Source organism: Puntigrus tetrazona, chromosome 3 (genome assembly GCF_018831695.1).
Source record: "Puntigrus tetrazona isolate hp1 chromosome 3, ASM1883169v1, whole genome shotgun sequence".
Lineage (NCBI taxonomy): Eukaryota > Metazoa > Chordata > Actinopteri > Cypriniformes > Cyprinidae > Puntigrus > Puntigrus tetrazona.
The window spans coordinates 26,595,267-26,611,901 of record NC_056701.1 but is presented as its reverse complement, the minus strand read 5'-3'; the positions used below and the strand labels follow the sequence as shown (position 1 = coordinate 26,611,901).

General features: G+C 41.1%; 2 protein-coding genes across 4 annotated transcripts in view; one reads left to right on the top strand and one right to left on the bottom strand.

Moving 5' to 3' along the window:
* helz (helicase with zinc finger) overlaps positions 1-5,266 on the top strand; it is a 42,449-nt gene extending 37,183 nt beyond the window's left edge. For all 3 annotated transcript variants that reach the window (XM_043230985.1, XM_043230976.1, XM_043230995.1), the window contains 4 exons: positions 641-875; positions 1,139-1,649; positions 2,970-3,198; positions 4,293-5,266. In XM_043230985.1, coding sequence (XP_043086920.1) covers positions 641-875; positions 1,139-1,649; positions 2,970-3,198; positions 4,293-4,624 — 1,307 coding nt within the window. In that variant the 3' untranslated portion in view covers positions 4,625-5,266. The remainder of the gene's footprint in view (positions 1-640; positions 876-1,138; positions 1,650-2,969; positions 3,199-4,292) is intronic.
* Positions 5,267-5,323: 57 nt separating this feature from the next.
* On the bottom strand, positions 5,324-15,623 carry cacng1b (calcium channel, voltage-dependent, gamma subunit 1b). Its single transcript, XM_043231005.1, has 4 exons — positions 15,188-15,623; positions 9,672-9,746; positions 7,964-8,101; positions 5,324-7,391 (listed from the first exon to the last, which is right to left on the bottom strand). The coding sequence occupies exons 1-4, from the start codon at positions 15,426-15,428 to the stop codon at positions 7,159-7,161; spliced, it is 687 nt and encodes a 228-aa protein (XP_043086940.1). The 5' UTR covers positions 15,429-15,623; the 3' UTR covers positions 5,324-7,158.
* Between the last annotated feature and the right edge of the window lie 1,012 nt (positions 15,624-16,635).

Sequence of the window (16,635 nt, the reverse complement as noted above, 5' to 3'; positions counted from 1 at the left end):
CAAAGCAATTGCAGAGCAACCAGCTCAGAACACCATCGACGTAAAATATAAGCTCATTTAAAATGTGAAAACAATTCAAGAACATTTATCAACATGTCAATAATTTGAGTTCTTGTTACGGTGGAAATAACTTAACAGCATGTACATACTGTACATATCATGCATAATTTAATATTATTAGTATGGTAAGTAAATAACACTAAAATAAGCTGTTACCAAATATTGATTTTTTTGTGATATCAAATGATTAATCGCATCCGAAGTATTTGTTTACCTAATGTGTGTACTCTGTATATTTATTATCTATATATAAAGAGCCACATAGATGTAAATATTTTCACAATATATACTGTATATTTATATTCATATAATGTGTATGCATATACACACTATATATGTATATATGTGTATATGTGTGCATTTATATACACTGTACACACATACACACACGTAAACAAAAACTATTTTTGATGCAATTAATCATTTGACAGCACCAGTTTTGTTTTTATTCTGAAACGGATCAGCCTCCTTCAGGAGAATTTAAATGGGTTTGTTTGCTGAAGTAGTCATGCCGGGGATTGGTGAACAGACCTTTTGTGTTTTCCCAGCATGTCATGGGCTTTCTCTGTTGTTTTCACAGATGGTCAGGCTTCCTCAGGGCTGGATGTTCTGGGCCAGCAGCAGCAGCAGCAGGCTCGTGTGGGTCAGTGGGGTGAACAGGCTCCGTTCCTGCAGGCCGGGGTGGCCCCCTTCCCTCTGGCGCAGCAGTTGGCTCATCTCGGCCAGCCGGGTCTGAGACTCCCCCAGCAGCTCCTCCGAGCCGGCTGGGGCCTTGGCCCTGCAGCAGAGGAGGAGTCCAGACCTGCCATGCCCAGGTTAGGAGACTCTTTGTCCTGCTCGCTTTATTTGAATACAGAAATGCGTTGTGAAAAATGCTAAAGTTTTGTGAGTAAGCGGTTGAGCGAATGAATTCAAAAGTATTCAGGTGAACGAAATCAATTTTGCAAGCGAATGCAAACTTTCTCAGAATGCAGATGTTTTGCGTGACCTCTGTTCATTGTCTGTTTCTGTTAAGTTTGTTAATATTCAATTCTGGCCTTATGCTTAGCCTTGTCTCTCTGCTTCTCTCTCTCTTCAGATATCCTGGTCTGTTGCGTGAAATGCTCCCTCAAGACCAGTATGATCAGCGGGAGCCGGCCGACATGCCCCCTCCTCAGTCCCGCCTCCTTCAGTACCGTCAAGTCCAGCCCCGAAGCCCCGGAGACCTGCCGTCTCCCTCTTCCTCCAGCTCAAACCACACCTCCGGCCCCAATCCCTTCCCGGCTCCAGGCCCGCCCTCCTTCTCCGACACCAGCCGAGAGCTGCCCATGGGCGGCCAGCCCTTCCAGCAGCACCAAGCCTTCAATCAGGCCTCCTTCTCCCTGCCTCCCGAGCACACAGCGGGGCCTCTTCCGGTCAAATACCTCCTCCAGGAGGCCCACTGGCCCCACCCTGGCCTGCCCCAGAGCCACGTGCTGGGCCACGGCATGCCCTTTGGCCTGCAGGCCATGGCGCACAGGCAGGAGCAGGGTCCCATCACGCAGCTGCAGCACCAGCAGCAGAAACAGCAGCTCCAGGCCCCGCAGAGCTCCCTGCACAGCGTAGAAGAGGTGAGGGCTCTCCTTGGGCCGCTGACTTGTCTTCACTGTTTCGCCGTTCGTTCGCGCTTCCGTTGGTAATCACTTGCATAATTACAAGAAGCCCAACTCTCATCAAAAGCCTTAAATGCTAATGATGCTACAAAATGAACAATTTGCATTGAAAAGCAACAAATTACTGTCATTTGTCGCCGTAACGGCCGTCGAAAGGGTGACCGAGTTCATTATAATGGAATATTCCATGAATGAGTAATAAGTCATAACATATTTTTTTTTAAAGGGTTTTGGGTTAAATGCCTTAAATAGGGTCTCTGTGGTCAAAATAAGCTCGAGATATTGTCATGGTTTATTCCACAATGTAATATGGATCAGTAATAGTCTGCTTGAGCTATTGCTCATCTTGAAAAACGCTAAAGTTTGCTGTAGGTTCTACTTCTGACAGGTTTAGACTCCAAACTCATGTTTAAAGGAGCACTGAATCCATCGTTGAATCCAATTCGACCAGTACCATCGCGTTCAAAAATGACCAAAGATTTTCGATTATTTTTTTACCGACCCTTCTGTAGTTGTATCTTGTCCTAAGAATGGCGGAAATTGAAAAGTAGCGGTTTTCTAGGCCGACATGACTAGGAACTACGCTCTTATTTTGGCGTAATGATCGAGGAAGTTTGCTGCCAGGCCAATTGTTGCTCGTCTCAGTGTATAAAACCAAATGAGGAAACGTGTTTACAGTGACAGACTTTCGATGGAAGTCTGTAGTCCAAGCAGATCAGAAGGTTTTAAAAGCTCCTCTACGACGTAGGTGGATAAACTACTGGTTATGCGCTAGGCCTAACCGATGTAGGAGTTTGCTCCATATAAATAGTTTCAAGACACTACAATCATATCAAACTTAACTGGAGGAGCTGTGGTGATTTAAAACTGTGACGGTCTCGTGTTTTAAGCGTCGTTTGTGACTTATTTTAAGCATTTTTATTCGAAATCCGTTGTACGTGTAGTTACCTGCGCCCCTTGGGTTTTTTATAAATCTAGCCCAGAATATACCTTTAAAGTTGCAGTAGTTACACTTTTTTTTTTTTTTTTTGGTACTTCTAGTTCTCTGTTTGGACTCTCGCCGCTTTTTATGCGATTTGGCGTATAAAAATAAGCTGAAAAAGGACAACAAATAATTAATCGTGTCTGAATCGGACTGCATATCTCTGGCATTCGGTTGAGCGCCCCGCCGTTTTTGATGTTTCAATCAGAGGGTTGGACACGCATGCATCCGAATGATTTATCTCTTCGATCGCATCAGTCTCTTCCTGTTCCCCACACTCGTTTTCTGTCTCTCAGTATGAACCGCGGGGCCCCGGGCGGCCTCTGTACCAGAGGAGGATCTCGTCCAGCTCCCCCCAGCCGTATCCGGACAGCCTGGACCCTCAGGACCACCCCACTCCCTCCTACAGATACCCCTCAGCAGACCTGTGGCTGGGCAGCAGCGGGCCCGGCCCGACCCCCGCTCCTCTCCACAACATTCCATGTAACGGAGCGAGCCACCTCGTCCCCCACAGGGAGGTTTTAGGTGCGTTTCAGCTTTTGTAGGATCGATTTCGGTGGCTGTTGAGACAAATGCACTTATTCGCTTTATCCGATGTTGAATGTTTAAGATTCACATCGTCCATTATGAGTCGAGATGATTGCTGTGCTCAGTGTTGTTATTGGTCACTTAAAACTTATTTTCAGGAATTCATATAAAAGACGTTTGGGGTGTTGTCTTGGCAACTAACTGAATAAAAAGTTTGTTGAAGTACCAAACTGGCTAAAACCGATATACAATATATATATACAATACTGAAATAACGCCAGTTTAGATGACATATTAATATATAACTGTTTTGAAAAGAAATTACAACGAAAAATCTACTTATAAATAAATGCAGTAATGTCAAAATAATGCAAAAATAACATGCACCGTATGTAGAAGTATTTTGCAATTCCTTTTTTTTTTTTTTTTTTTTTTTTACAGATTAAATAACCGCTACTTATAGCGTCATAGTATTCATTTATATATAAATACTATATAAAAATAACAATCATGTGGTTTTTGTAGTTAGCTAAAGCTATTTTTTCACGAATGCGATTTAAACTGAAATGAAAACCAAAAATATGAGCTAGCTGCTTCTAAAAATAAATAGCATAATTCTGTATAAACAGTGCTAAAATAATACTTTATATGAAGTAGTGCAAAGATTATTTAAATCAGTAAAATTAATTGAAAAACAGGATTTTTTAAAAAAAAAAAAATTTCTAAATAATACAAAAAACAACACTTACGTAATTTAACAGATTCATCCGTTTATTGTGATTCTTTTGTATTGTAAAGCTATTTTCATCATCATATTGATCATGTTGGGGTTTTTTTTTTAGTTTGCTTTGCATTTCAAGTCATTTAATTCAGAAGTTAAACAAGAGTAAAGAGTGCAGCTAAAAATAGTCTAAACGTGTCTAATTTGTCTGACGGACCTGCACCGTTGCACTTGCACCAACTGTACAGCCGTCCAGACATCGATTTAGATTTTAATCCCATTGACCCGTGTACATCAGACCTGTGATGAATGTAATAACTGGCACCAGATGCAGCCGACGTAATAACGTCTCGCCCTAATTGTTCCTCAGTTTCGAAGGCGATGAGCGTCGCGGAGGAGCAGCAGTCCCCTCATCCCGCCAGCGCCGCGTCTCTCCAGCACCACGGACAGTTCCCACCCCTCATGCCCAGCAAGCAGACCCCGCCCGACCCGGGAGGGGGCAACACTAGCCCGGGGGGCCCCCAGGGGCCCGGCAACTCCAAACCCCCGACCATGTCCTACGCCAGCGCCCTCCGAGCCCCTCCAAAGCCCCGGCCGCTGCCCGAGCAGGTCAAGAAGAACAGCGACCCCATCTCTCTGTTACAGGAACTTAGCATAGGCAGTTCAAACAGTAGCAATGGCTATTACACGTATTTTAAATAAGTCAATATATATGAACTATATACACCTGTTAAAAAGGAAAACCGTCGAAAAAAATAGAATAACAATCTTAAACAAAAAAAAAAAAAAAAAAAAAAAACAATAAAAATGTCTTTTGATTTTGTGGAATAGTTAGACATTTTGCGTTTTATTATTTTTTACTTGCTTTAGTACTAGTTGGTTCTTTTACAGTTTGGCATCTGTGATTTTACAAACCGAATCAGCATATATATATCATGAAACACCAAAACATTTGGGGAAAAAAAACATTTAAAAAAAACAATAACAAAAAAAAAAAAAAAAAAAAAGATTTATGGGAAAAAGATTTTTAAAAACACCATGAATTGGTTGACCACTCAGCGGCCCGTCTTTCCTGTAATTATGTCCGCTCTCTTTGCATCCGCTCCCAGAAGTAAAACTTGTTGAAGTGATTTTTCCCAGCTGGCATTTTTTTTTTTTTTTTTTTTTTTTTTTTTTTTTTTTTTTTTTTTTAAATGATGTTCAGTTTCTTGGTGTGTTTTCTTGTGCTTGCTGCTGAGTGGTGAACTGACTCGTATAAAAAAAAAAAATATTATAAAAAGTTGTATAGATGTAGACAGACTTTTCTCAAACCTGTACATATGAATAAATGAATACATGAGATGACATTTGTGTGCTTTATTCTTCTCCTGTGCGTTGAATGCAAGAAAAAATACACGCGGGTGAAAATCAAACCTTTTTATTATCAATCAGGACATTTGTCATTTTAATAAGCAACAAAGAGGTTTGTTTGTGATCGCCTGATCGGGATATTAAAAAAAATCAAGCGTTATTAGAGCTATAATATATTAACTTATGTTTAGGAAATGGTTAGTAGTGCAACCAAAAACAAAAACTATTGCCATTAGCAATAAAGCAAATATATATTTGTACTGCTGAACTTAACAAATATACAGAAAATATATATTTTTTTATTCATAGATTGGAATTTTGTTCATTATTTGGCCACGGTTTAGAAAAACATTGTGTCTTCAGCTTCCATCTTTTAACAAGTCTTCTTAAAAATGCTTTTGTCTATAAAAGAATGCCTGCTTTTAACCGTTTAATTAATCTCCCAAACATTTATAGCTGTTTTCAGCGTCTTAAAGGGATAGATCACCCAAAAATGAAAGTTGTCATCTACTACTCGCCCTCATGTTGTTCCAAACCCGTAAGACGCTCATAACAAAAATAATTTGTAATGAAATCCGAGAGCTTTCCGTTTCTTCATAGACGCGTTCAAGGCCCAAAAAGATATTAAGGACATCGTTTAAATAGTCCAAGTGACGTCAGTGGTTCAACCGTAATGTAAAGCTATGAGAATACTTTTAGGCGGCAAAAATAATGACGCCTATATCCTGGTACTCTCATTTACTCGCATAAAAGAAGAAATCGCTGCATAAATGTATTTGTGTTTGCGTTGAACCCAAGTGTTCTCGTAGCTACGTAACATCACGGTTGCACCACTCTACGGCTATTTTAATGACGTCTGGGCCTTGAGCGTGTCATTTGTGTTGCTGTCTACGGAGAGTCAGAAAACTCTCAGATTTCACCAAAAATATCTAAAATTGTGTTCCCAAAGATGAACGAAAAACGTACGGGTTTGGAATATATATATTTTTTTAAATTTTGAGTGAACCATCAATATATCAGATGGCACTGCGCAATGTTAAACCCTGGTTTGCTGTGTTTCTACAAGCCCAAAAAAGCGCGCGCCGCGGGATAACAAAGCTGTGCGAGTAACAGAATAAGCTCGTTGAATGTGCTCCGTTTACGAATATACGTGCGACTGTGGATTTCAGTCGATGAACTCAAGTAGACTCATTTTGTATGCAGGTTATTAAATCCTTTTGTGAAAATGGTTCGATCGTACAGTCGGTTGAGAACAAAAATGCCCTTCTCTTTAAATTAAACGACAGTCTCGAAACAGCAACAGGAAGTGCATTAGGAACACCAAAACGGTTTTAACAGTCTTTCTCGAGGCGGACCTCTGAGATTCAGTCGCTAAAAGGAAGTCCAAGTCATGTGTGTAAAGATTATAACCGCTTAAACTACCTGATAAGTATAAACCTGTACTAGTAACGTTATTACATTCACCTCACTTTAAAATTGAATCTGTATTTGCTGAAACTAGTCGTATAACAGCAACAGTTTATAGTTTCACGGTCGCCGTTTCAGAAATAACAGATTGTAAACTCCCTAAATATACATTCTACGCTGTCGTCTATTGCATATAAGCATGAATGCACATAAAAAGTTTCACATACCATACAAAATCAGTGTTAGATATTTCGTAATGGGAATGCGCTCGTTTACTCTAAACCTGTTTGACTGACTTTCTTCCAATTGATCTACGGTACAAATAGAAAAAAAAACTAGTTTTGGATAACCTACCCTTTTAGCGATTCGACGTCTCTGTCGGTGCTTAGTTAAAAAGATCAATGCATCACTATCATCGTCTACAAACGCAATGCATCATTACCGTTCGCTCGGCTACAGGCTTCGCTCTTACTCTCACGCTAGTCTATGGGCTCCGGCTCGGCGTCCATGCAGGTCTCCCAGGGGTTTCTAGGCATGTGTGGCATGGAGATGATGAGGAGGCTGATGCCGCTGAGGAAGAGGAGGGTGAAGGCGGCGCAGGCGCAAGCGAAGGACCACGAATAGTAGTACTCGATCCATATGGTCTCGTCGCTGTCGATCATGCGCTTGACCGACTGCCTCATGATCTCCACCGAGATGACGGTGCACAGGCCTGTGAGGGTGAGGAAGGTCACCGGGGTTAAATGGGGAAAAAAAGACGGTGGTTTTTGTGGTCGGTGTCTGGGGTTTCGCGACTATCGATTCGCCGGCGTCCGATTACGCCGCCCCGCGAGTCCTTGAGTACGTATACACGCTCGAGGCTGACCGGCTGTCTCCAAGTCATATAATATATGTGTGCGTACTTTGTATATTTATTATGTATATATGCATACACACACGGTACGTATTTAGAAACTATTTAAGTTTATACATTTATATATTCTAGTGCCGTCAAATGGTTAATCGTGATTATTCACGTCCAAAATAAAAGTTTTCTTTACATAATGTTTATGTGTATATAAATACACATACATATGCAGTATGAATGTATAAAATTATTATGAGAAAACAAAATTATAAATACTCCATAAATGCTCCTTATAAAACGTATTAAAAAACAACTAACATGCTAATAACATGGTTTCTTGCCAGTAGGCTCAATACCATGTTCCTGAGAGAAGCATGGTGCCAGTTAAACTGCACGAAATGCTAAAAAAGATACGTTCAGTTAAACATAGTGCTTACCTGCGAAAGCGAAGAACATGCCAGCTGGTCTCAACAGGTAGTCTCTGCCCTTCCCAAAAGCCCCCAGGAGGCAGAGACTGCCCAGGGTCATGAAGGCCAAACTGAAGATGGCGATGGCAGCAGCTGAGATGTTGTACTCTGACAGAAGAAAAATCACACAGAGAGTCTAAGCAGGGTCTTCCTGAGGTCTTAAACGACATTGCTATTAAATGATTATTTTAAAACGTCTTCAATTTGGCATCCAGCTATCACGGAGAATCCTGCTTATCGCACCACGTCTGTGATATAATCATGTAGTAAATCTGTGCTATGTAGGCTAATCTGCTAGCATGCTAATGGAGAATTTTGACGATTTGTAGCTTTGTATTCTGATGTTTGAGAGATCTTTTAAGGATAACACGGTTGGATTACCCCCAAACTAACTAAACTGTGTTTTTGATAGATTTCGTTCGTAGTTATCAATGTTTTTTTTTATTGCAGCTGCTGCTTCACCAAAAGAGCTCGCATTCACCGAAGACACCTTGTATCCACGATCAGATCATTCAAGGATGACTTCATCAACTCTGCTAATTCAGATGATCTGGCTAATCAGTCTGACCTCTAGACTAATGTTGCGTTTAACGTGTCATTAATTAGTAATACAGGCAGATCAATAGCGTGAATGAGTATTGACATTTTAGGACGGGGCTCAGGAAATGCGTAACGATGGAGCGTTTGTGCTTTGCTTCACGGCTCGCTGCTTTTAGCACTTTATCAAACTCAGATAAGGCTTTATTCCACTTTAACTCAATGACCGAGCCAGAGCGTGAAATAGCCAAGATGCGCTCTGCTCAAGTAGGCAGAAAATTTAATGCCGGTGGCCATATTTGGTTGCCAGATTGCGCTGCCTGAGATCGGTGGGCATTATGTCTAACCGAGAGCGAAAAATGTTCAGTCTTGAGAAGAGCGAGGTATTTATATAGCCTTCATTTTAAAAATAATAACAGATATGTTCTCATGATCATTATATCTTGGGGGCAGTACTTGCATATGCAAATCTCATATGCATTTTTTGCCATTTTTATGATTTGATTCATTATTAGCTTTTCATTTAATTCCTTCTATGAATTCTATTCATAGTAGTTAACAACACAAAGTGCATTAAACTGGGATTAGAGAACATTTAGTCTGCAAAATGACTAAATGTTCTCTAATCCCAGTTTAATGCACTTTGTGTTGTTAACTACTATGAATAGAATTCATAGTTTTTGTGTACATGTTATACGTGTGTGTACTGTATATATTTATTATGTATAAATATAAATACACACACGCTCACATGTGTATATTTCAGAAAAATGTTCCATTTATCTATTATATATACTTATTAATAATATACATTACACAGATATACATACTGTGTGTGTGTCTATTTATATGTATACATCATTGCAAACAAAAACTTTTATTTTGTATGTGATTAATCACGATTAATTGTTTGACAGCGATAGTATTATTGTATCAGTACGGTGCAAGATTATCGAATAGTTTATTGAGTTAAACAAGTCAGGTCAAAAAGTAGTCCTATTACATGACCAAAAATGTGTAATGTAACGCATTACTCTACTAATGGCTCTACTAACTTAATTTGATTTCCTCCGTCTCTGCTTGGATTTAAGTAGAAACCTTTGCACTATCCACACGTGATTTCAAAGGTGGAAAACCTTACCTTTCTGAGTCTTCACTTCAAAAACTTCAGCCTCTTCCCCTGATGTGAAGTGTTTGAAGTAGGAGCAGTTCTTGACTGCAAAACAAGATGAAAACAGTGATTGTAGCTGAGGGTTGCAGGTGCTGCCGTAGCCTGTCGTTACGATGCAGCCAAACTACCAATGAGCCCGCTTGACATTTTCTCCAGACACCATAGCCGGGTGCTCGAAAACAAGCCGGGCATTCGCGTGTGTCCATTGGATGGATCGTGAATTCGGAATTGCGAGCATGTGATTACGTTGAGCGTGCTTTCTAGCTGCTAGCTGTGCTTTTTGGACAGGAAGGCAAATTAGCTGATGAAATCTAACAAGTTCTGTTTCCTACCATTATTTAGCCATAACTCCCCCCAACAATGGGCTGATTAACTGAAATGAGCTTCCTGTCCAAGTGTTCATCAGGTTACAGTTTCGCAAAAAATTGCGAAACGAGTCCTCACTCCCGTATGTCCCAGTCACGTTATATAAAAGTTCATACGGTAGGAGACTCTTCTTTAGATTAAACTCATAAAGCAAGCTCAGAGTCCCCTGTGTCGGGAGAAAAACTGACATAGGAGCTGTTTGTTACGCCGGCCCAAGAATCTCCAACACAAGCTGGGGGTTGGGGGAGGCCTATGTATAGGTTACCTAGCAACAGGCTGGTCTTAGCTTTATTAGTAAAGGCAGACCGTCAGCGGCGAGGGGTTTGGATGCATCGCACCGTGCTGCTTTAGACCGTGATTTACTCAGCTTATTTGACTATTCCCATCACAAGCCCTTAGCGCAAGCTGTTGTGGATGAGTTCACCTCACGATTGGCCTGAGAGCGCATTACCTTCGGCCGGAAGGTTTAGTGCCATGTGTGGGCTAATGCACGTGTTGGGTCGTGGTCGGTCGCCTAGCCCTCCGTTAGCATTTTTGCGGCAATAGAAGTGGAGTGTGTATTGTGGAGATTAATTGACATCCCTCCATGTTTTCCCAGTCTTTTCATGTCCTCTTCACCTGTCTTGCTTCGGTAGGCCTGTCACTGTCCTTCATCCATCTGACAGAGACGTACAAGGACAGAGCGATCACGAATCAGTCCCAGATAAAAGGGCTGCTCTTGACAAATCTGTCATTTTTTCCCCTGGCACGCATCGAATGCGAGACCTGTGCCATGCGCCCTGCTCTGCATGTAGGCAGATCTGTTTTTCAGCGTGATTGTACCTAAAGCTCAAAAAGAACAGCGTGAGCCTTTGCCGTTCAGCAGCACCGCCGCGCAAAATGAGGAGCCTAAAATAGCAATTTGGGGCGTATCATTGACCTCACAGTTTTGTTAATGGAAGCACTTATTTCAGGGAGGAGGTCGATTGCTGGGATGCAGTGGCTGTCATATTAGTTTTTTACATCTTGATTAAAGCTCCCTCCCTTTCGCAGCCCAAGCAAACAGACCACTGTGCCTGGCAGGTTTTTGAGCACCTTGAGGCAGCTGTGCTGTTTTTATTTTGGTAAATATGGAGCAGTGGCTCAAGAAAACAGAGGTGTCCTCTTTTGTCCACTTGTAGAGTGACCGTTAGATTCTGGGTCAATGTGAGAGGAGGACACATTTAAAGCAGCTAGCCCGCTATGGGTGCTCATATCTGGGTCACACAAGGGAAGTGGCTTCCTCCGGGGCCTCCGTGCCTTTGCAGAAGTTTGGCTGACAAACTGAGATAAAGCTCCTGCAAAACAAAGGTACTAAAGGAGTAGTTCATCCAGAGATAACAACTCTGTCATTAGCACCGTCGTTATCCACATGTTGTTCAAAACAAATTGCTTGCTTTCTCTGGTGAAGCACAAAAAAGTTTCACAACAGATCTTCACGCAACTCTTTTTTTTTTTACACCACAAACACATGCAGTAACTAGGGACCATCAAGTTCCGAAATGACAAAAAGAGCACCCTTGAAGTATTTTAATTAATTGTTCCAAAAAATACTGTGTTTTGAAAAAACGCAGCACTGAATGCCTCTTCTGTCATATAAAACAGTTGCCATACTGTAAACAAAAGCTTACCTGGGCTTTTCTGGTCCAAGCAACTAGACTTGAAGAGTGGTGCTTGGTAAAAAATCTTTTAACTTGACATGATGCCTGAAAGGGGACTTGGAATGCAAAATTCAGTTTTACATGGTATCTGCGTATAAATGTGTCTTAGCAGAGTGGGACACAACCACCATACAGTGATAAAAATCCATTCGCTCCTTTCCTTTTTATCTCTCCTGAACAGTTTCAATTGTCAAGCCGCTTTGACTTTCCAAACAGCATGGTATCAAACTGCTCAAGCCCCAGCCACGAAGGCGGACGTACTGTCCTGTATTAGCATATTTCCACCCTCAGCCAGTTTGCAGTCTGACATTTTTCCTGTAACGATAACAAGCTCTCGTGAGCAGTGCGGGTGTTTTGTAGATGGATGTAAAAGTGGACAACAATCAAAGTTTACTTCCGACATCAGAGCCATCAGAGGACACATTGAATTAGTTTTGTTTTTGATGGTAATGCACCAAATCACAAAAAGAGAGAGGCTGGAAGAGCTGTTGACAGCTGTTTGACGAAGTAAAAAGAGTGTTCTCTTACACAACCATTCAATATGATGCAGACATTTAATGAAGACCTTAATGAATCATACCAACTTGTGAAAAATGATCATCCGATGTCTCCTTTAAAAACACAGCACTCATAAGAGAGGCTGCAAAACATTGCAAGACATGAGTCACAGATGTCCATCTAGCATGGAGAAGTAGTGCATTGGAATGCCAAAACACATTCGGTGTGAATTGCCCCTAATAGTAGTCCAGACTAGTGTGCTGGAAGTCTTTTGAAGCCACATGATAACTTTCTTCAATAACCAAAGAAAGTTTAAGCCATTCGTTGAAAATCTTGGTAGTTTGTGCTTTTGGTAATATTAACAAGAAACAATACCATCTGCTATCCTGCCATGACACATATTGATGCATCTAACATTCTTCAAAACATCTTCTTTTCTCTTCCACAGAGTCGGTGAGTAAACGGTGACAGAATTTTCATTTTTGGAGTGAACTATCCTTTCAAATATTGCTTTATATCCTACAACACTGTATCAGAATTCACTGAGTGGTTCCATTTTCAAGTTGTTTCAAGCCGCTTAAAATGGCTATTTTAACATAATTAACTCCGCTGGGAAGATCGAGAGACATTTTAACAGACCCGAGTGTTGAATGAGTGTGAAATGCTAGATTCCCTCGAAGAACTTGATGAGTCTCGCCAACACTCATAGCTCTTCTTTTCCCTCTGTGAGAAGCAGGTCTGGGAGCAAAGCCAAGAATCATTGAGCAAGCAGGAATATAACTGCTTAAATGCTAATGTTTTGGCTTATGGCTGCTTCTGTGCAATTCAAGAGGCTATCCAAATCTAACCACTCCCCAGGCAGTTGTGTTTGCAGTACTAGTGTGAACTTGGCCACACCTTGTCTCTCCGGAAGTCGTTTTAAATAGCTGTGGCCTGTTAGGTGTCCATGGAGCCTCGGGGTTAGATGGTTTCCAACTATTGCCAGCACAAATTCTCCCACCGGGGCAAAAATATCAGTAGGTGTCTGCCAAAACTGCAATCCTCCACCTGATTGAACTGCTTATCTCCTAATGGTCTAAAGTGAGAGCTGCGGGGTTCGGTTGGAGAAAACTCGAGCTGCACATCGGTAAACAGTGCTGGTACTGAGTGCAGCGTCACATAGCAAATTTTTGACAAAGCACAGATTTCGTTCGCTCTTACTAATGTTGACTTTGACTGATAATCTGACCTTTTAAAACGTTATTTTAGATCTGAGGAAATAATGGCTAGTCTGCGTTATTGATAATCTGAATATGGATGATTGGCATAAAGTCTAGTTCACAATTATTTCAGCTTATTCCATTCAAGAACCATTCACTTTTATTCCAACGCTGTTGTACACGATGCTTAAGGGTGGCTACATTTCAAATATCCAGGAGAGCTTTGTCAAAAAAAGGCATATGCAGATTAGGTATGCTAGCTCCTTCTCAGGACCAGCTTGTAATCAGCTCTGGACCAAATAAAACTCAGCTCAAACCATGCTTCAGAGCATACATAGCTAGCTTAACCAGTTTTTTTCAACGGGGAGTAAAGTGCAATGCACATGTAAGCATAACTTGTACTTTCAATGAGGATGTAAGATGCTTAACTTTACAAAGAGCAGGGCTTAAAAAAACTTGTTAAGCAGGCAAACCCTTCAGTCCTTCTCTTCTGAAGTTTTCATTGGAGCAGCCCTGTTTCCTGGATGATTGGCGAAGAGCTATTTTAGGAAATTGTGATTTCCAGAAAATTGCATAAAACCAATCAGATTTTAGCTTGTTGTTTTAGGAAAGCTTTTGCCTTTTGTGTGAATACGCCTCAGATGAATGCTCTTCAGAATATAAATGGTCCAGTAGCATCTCGGGCTAAAGCTACATACTGAAGCTGAAGTTGATGAGATTTTGCACACAATTGTGACTGTTGTCATTTTGCCTGCAACATTCATAGTTGATGTTAAATCTTGAGGCCTTGCTTAAGGAGGAGATTCTACCCAGACATTCACAGGAGCATACGGAGGGACGGATTGCTCTGTTTACCCCCACAGTTCTTCCTGAGGTGTGACAAGAGGATGCTGGTCTTACTGCGCCCTTACACAAGTGACAGCCTGGATCCAATTACGTTTTTGACGTGGTGTCTGAGCACTCTGTTCCATTTATTCACTAAATACTATGATCTTTTGGTGTGACATTTGGTCTATAGCCTGCCATCTGCCTTAAATGTTGACATAAATATAACTGCAGAATGCAGTTGATGGTTTTTTTGTTCAGCAACGGAAGGTATCAAGCAGATCTTCAGTGCTCTGTCAATGAACGCCTACAGACTTTACTCTCATTTGATTGAATCGCATTTATTTTCTATATTCTTTTCTTCTTCTTTTCGATCTGTTTGACCTTGTGAGCTTGGGTGTAGGAAAGAAATGAGGCTGATCTGTCCCTAGAGCAAAGTAAAGAACAGTCGAGTTATTTCCTTAGTCCCACAGGTAGATTCATCTTATCTGCCTTTCCATTGACTCAAATCCACAGATCTGCTCGTAAATCATCTTAACCAGTTTATTTCAGCCTTAAACAACTCAATAACATCAGAAACAGCAAATCAACACCCTTTCGATTCATTATCACTCTGGTCAGTGACCTCACTAATCAATTTAAAAACAACGCAATTAAAACAAACCCTTAATGCGAACAGACTAACACCTAAAACATCGAATTAATGTTGAAAAGAGAAGCTCCAGTGCGCCTTGAACTTTCTTGCACTGCGTATGAAATATGCCTGACTTGCTCCACAGTTTCCAGTTACAAAACCTAAGACGAATCAGGTGCTCTTGCAAAAACTACAGAAGACAGATCTATGCCTCTGGGCTATATCGGACGACACTCTCGTGCTAATGACGGTCATGAGAAATAACTTGGACGTGAACTTCCTTACCTCCTGGCAGGCTGATAGGGCCACAGCCTTTACCCTGAGGGTCTTCCTCCACAATGAAGATACTCTTTTTACACAGCCTCCAGAGTCCGAAGTGGGCCGCTTCGCAGGTGGTGTTGAGCCGCTCCACCCTGGGACTCAGCACCGCCCAGTGGTCCGTCACCACCGCCGCCAACATGGACGAGATGCCAACCAGGATAACCAGAAAGGTGATCTTCACCTTGGTCTTCTTGTCCTCCAGCATGGTGGCCTCCGAAGATGAGTTTGAAAGCGTCTCTGCCCTTGAATGGACACCTTGTTTTAGTTTACTTCTGAGGCACTAAGGGAAATGTAAAAGTCACACGGCAAGCCGCTATCTCTTCACTCCAGCTCACTGTCCACAAATCTCTGCTTCTGCTTGGAAAAAGAGGCCAGATAATAGTGCCCTAGTTTTCACTCTCTCTCTCCCTCCCTGTAAGACAGTCGTTTTGGTATGGTGGGCTGTGCCTTTAGACCTGCCTTCATGATGTAGAAAGTTTATTAACTAATATTGTCAAGTCTGCAGCTCGCGTATGGGAAATACAGAAATTAACAACACAAGTTTGACAAGCCTGAGGTCTCATGAGTTTGTGCACTGGCTAATGTGTAAAACCATTAGGAAATGTGATTGCTTGCATAATAATGAATAAACAGTCATATGATGCCATGTTTCTGTCAGAAATAAAACAATTGGTAACACCTTATTTCGATAGTCCACTTTAGACATTTAACTAATAGCAAGTAACTGCAACTACACGTCAACTATCAGTCATTAAAGTATTAGTAGACTGTCTGCTTAATATCTTATAATACTTAATTTTGATGAGTCCACAACATACTGACTATGAGAAACTTTGCAAGTATATGTTAACTTATTCTACTAACACTTAACCTACTCTAACAGTCTACTTTGAGAGTTAGCAGACATGTAGTTGTGAATTAATGAGAATTTGTTGACATGTAGTTACAAAGTTGTTTATAGTTAGTAGAATGTCTAAAGTGCACTATCAAAGTAAAATGTAACCAAGTGGTTTAATAACTAGTCAGGGGTTTTTGTATGTTTTTGGCCTGAGGCAGTGGAATATGCTCCTGCAACCCTGCTTCGAAATTTTAATGGATGGAATTATTTAATTGTTTCTATTGAATTTTATTCAGGATGTAAATAATTTACCTGCTACATGTCAACTTGTGATGTGGCTTGACTTACCAAATAAATCATCCTTCTTACTAGCAGTACTGACATCATTTGTGAAAATAAAACAATCCAAATGAAGAGTAGCCTCAAGCTCACAGCTGATTGGTCTATAAACATCCGAGATGGTAGAGACAGGTCGAGGTAGAGACAGACTTAAATTGCTTGCTCGCTGAGCAAGGCTTTTACCGTTTTACATGTACTGAATTTCTTTTTCATCTTGCTTGATTTGATGTTGATG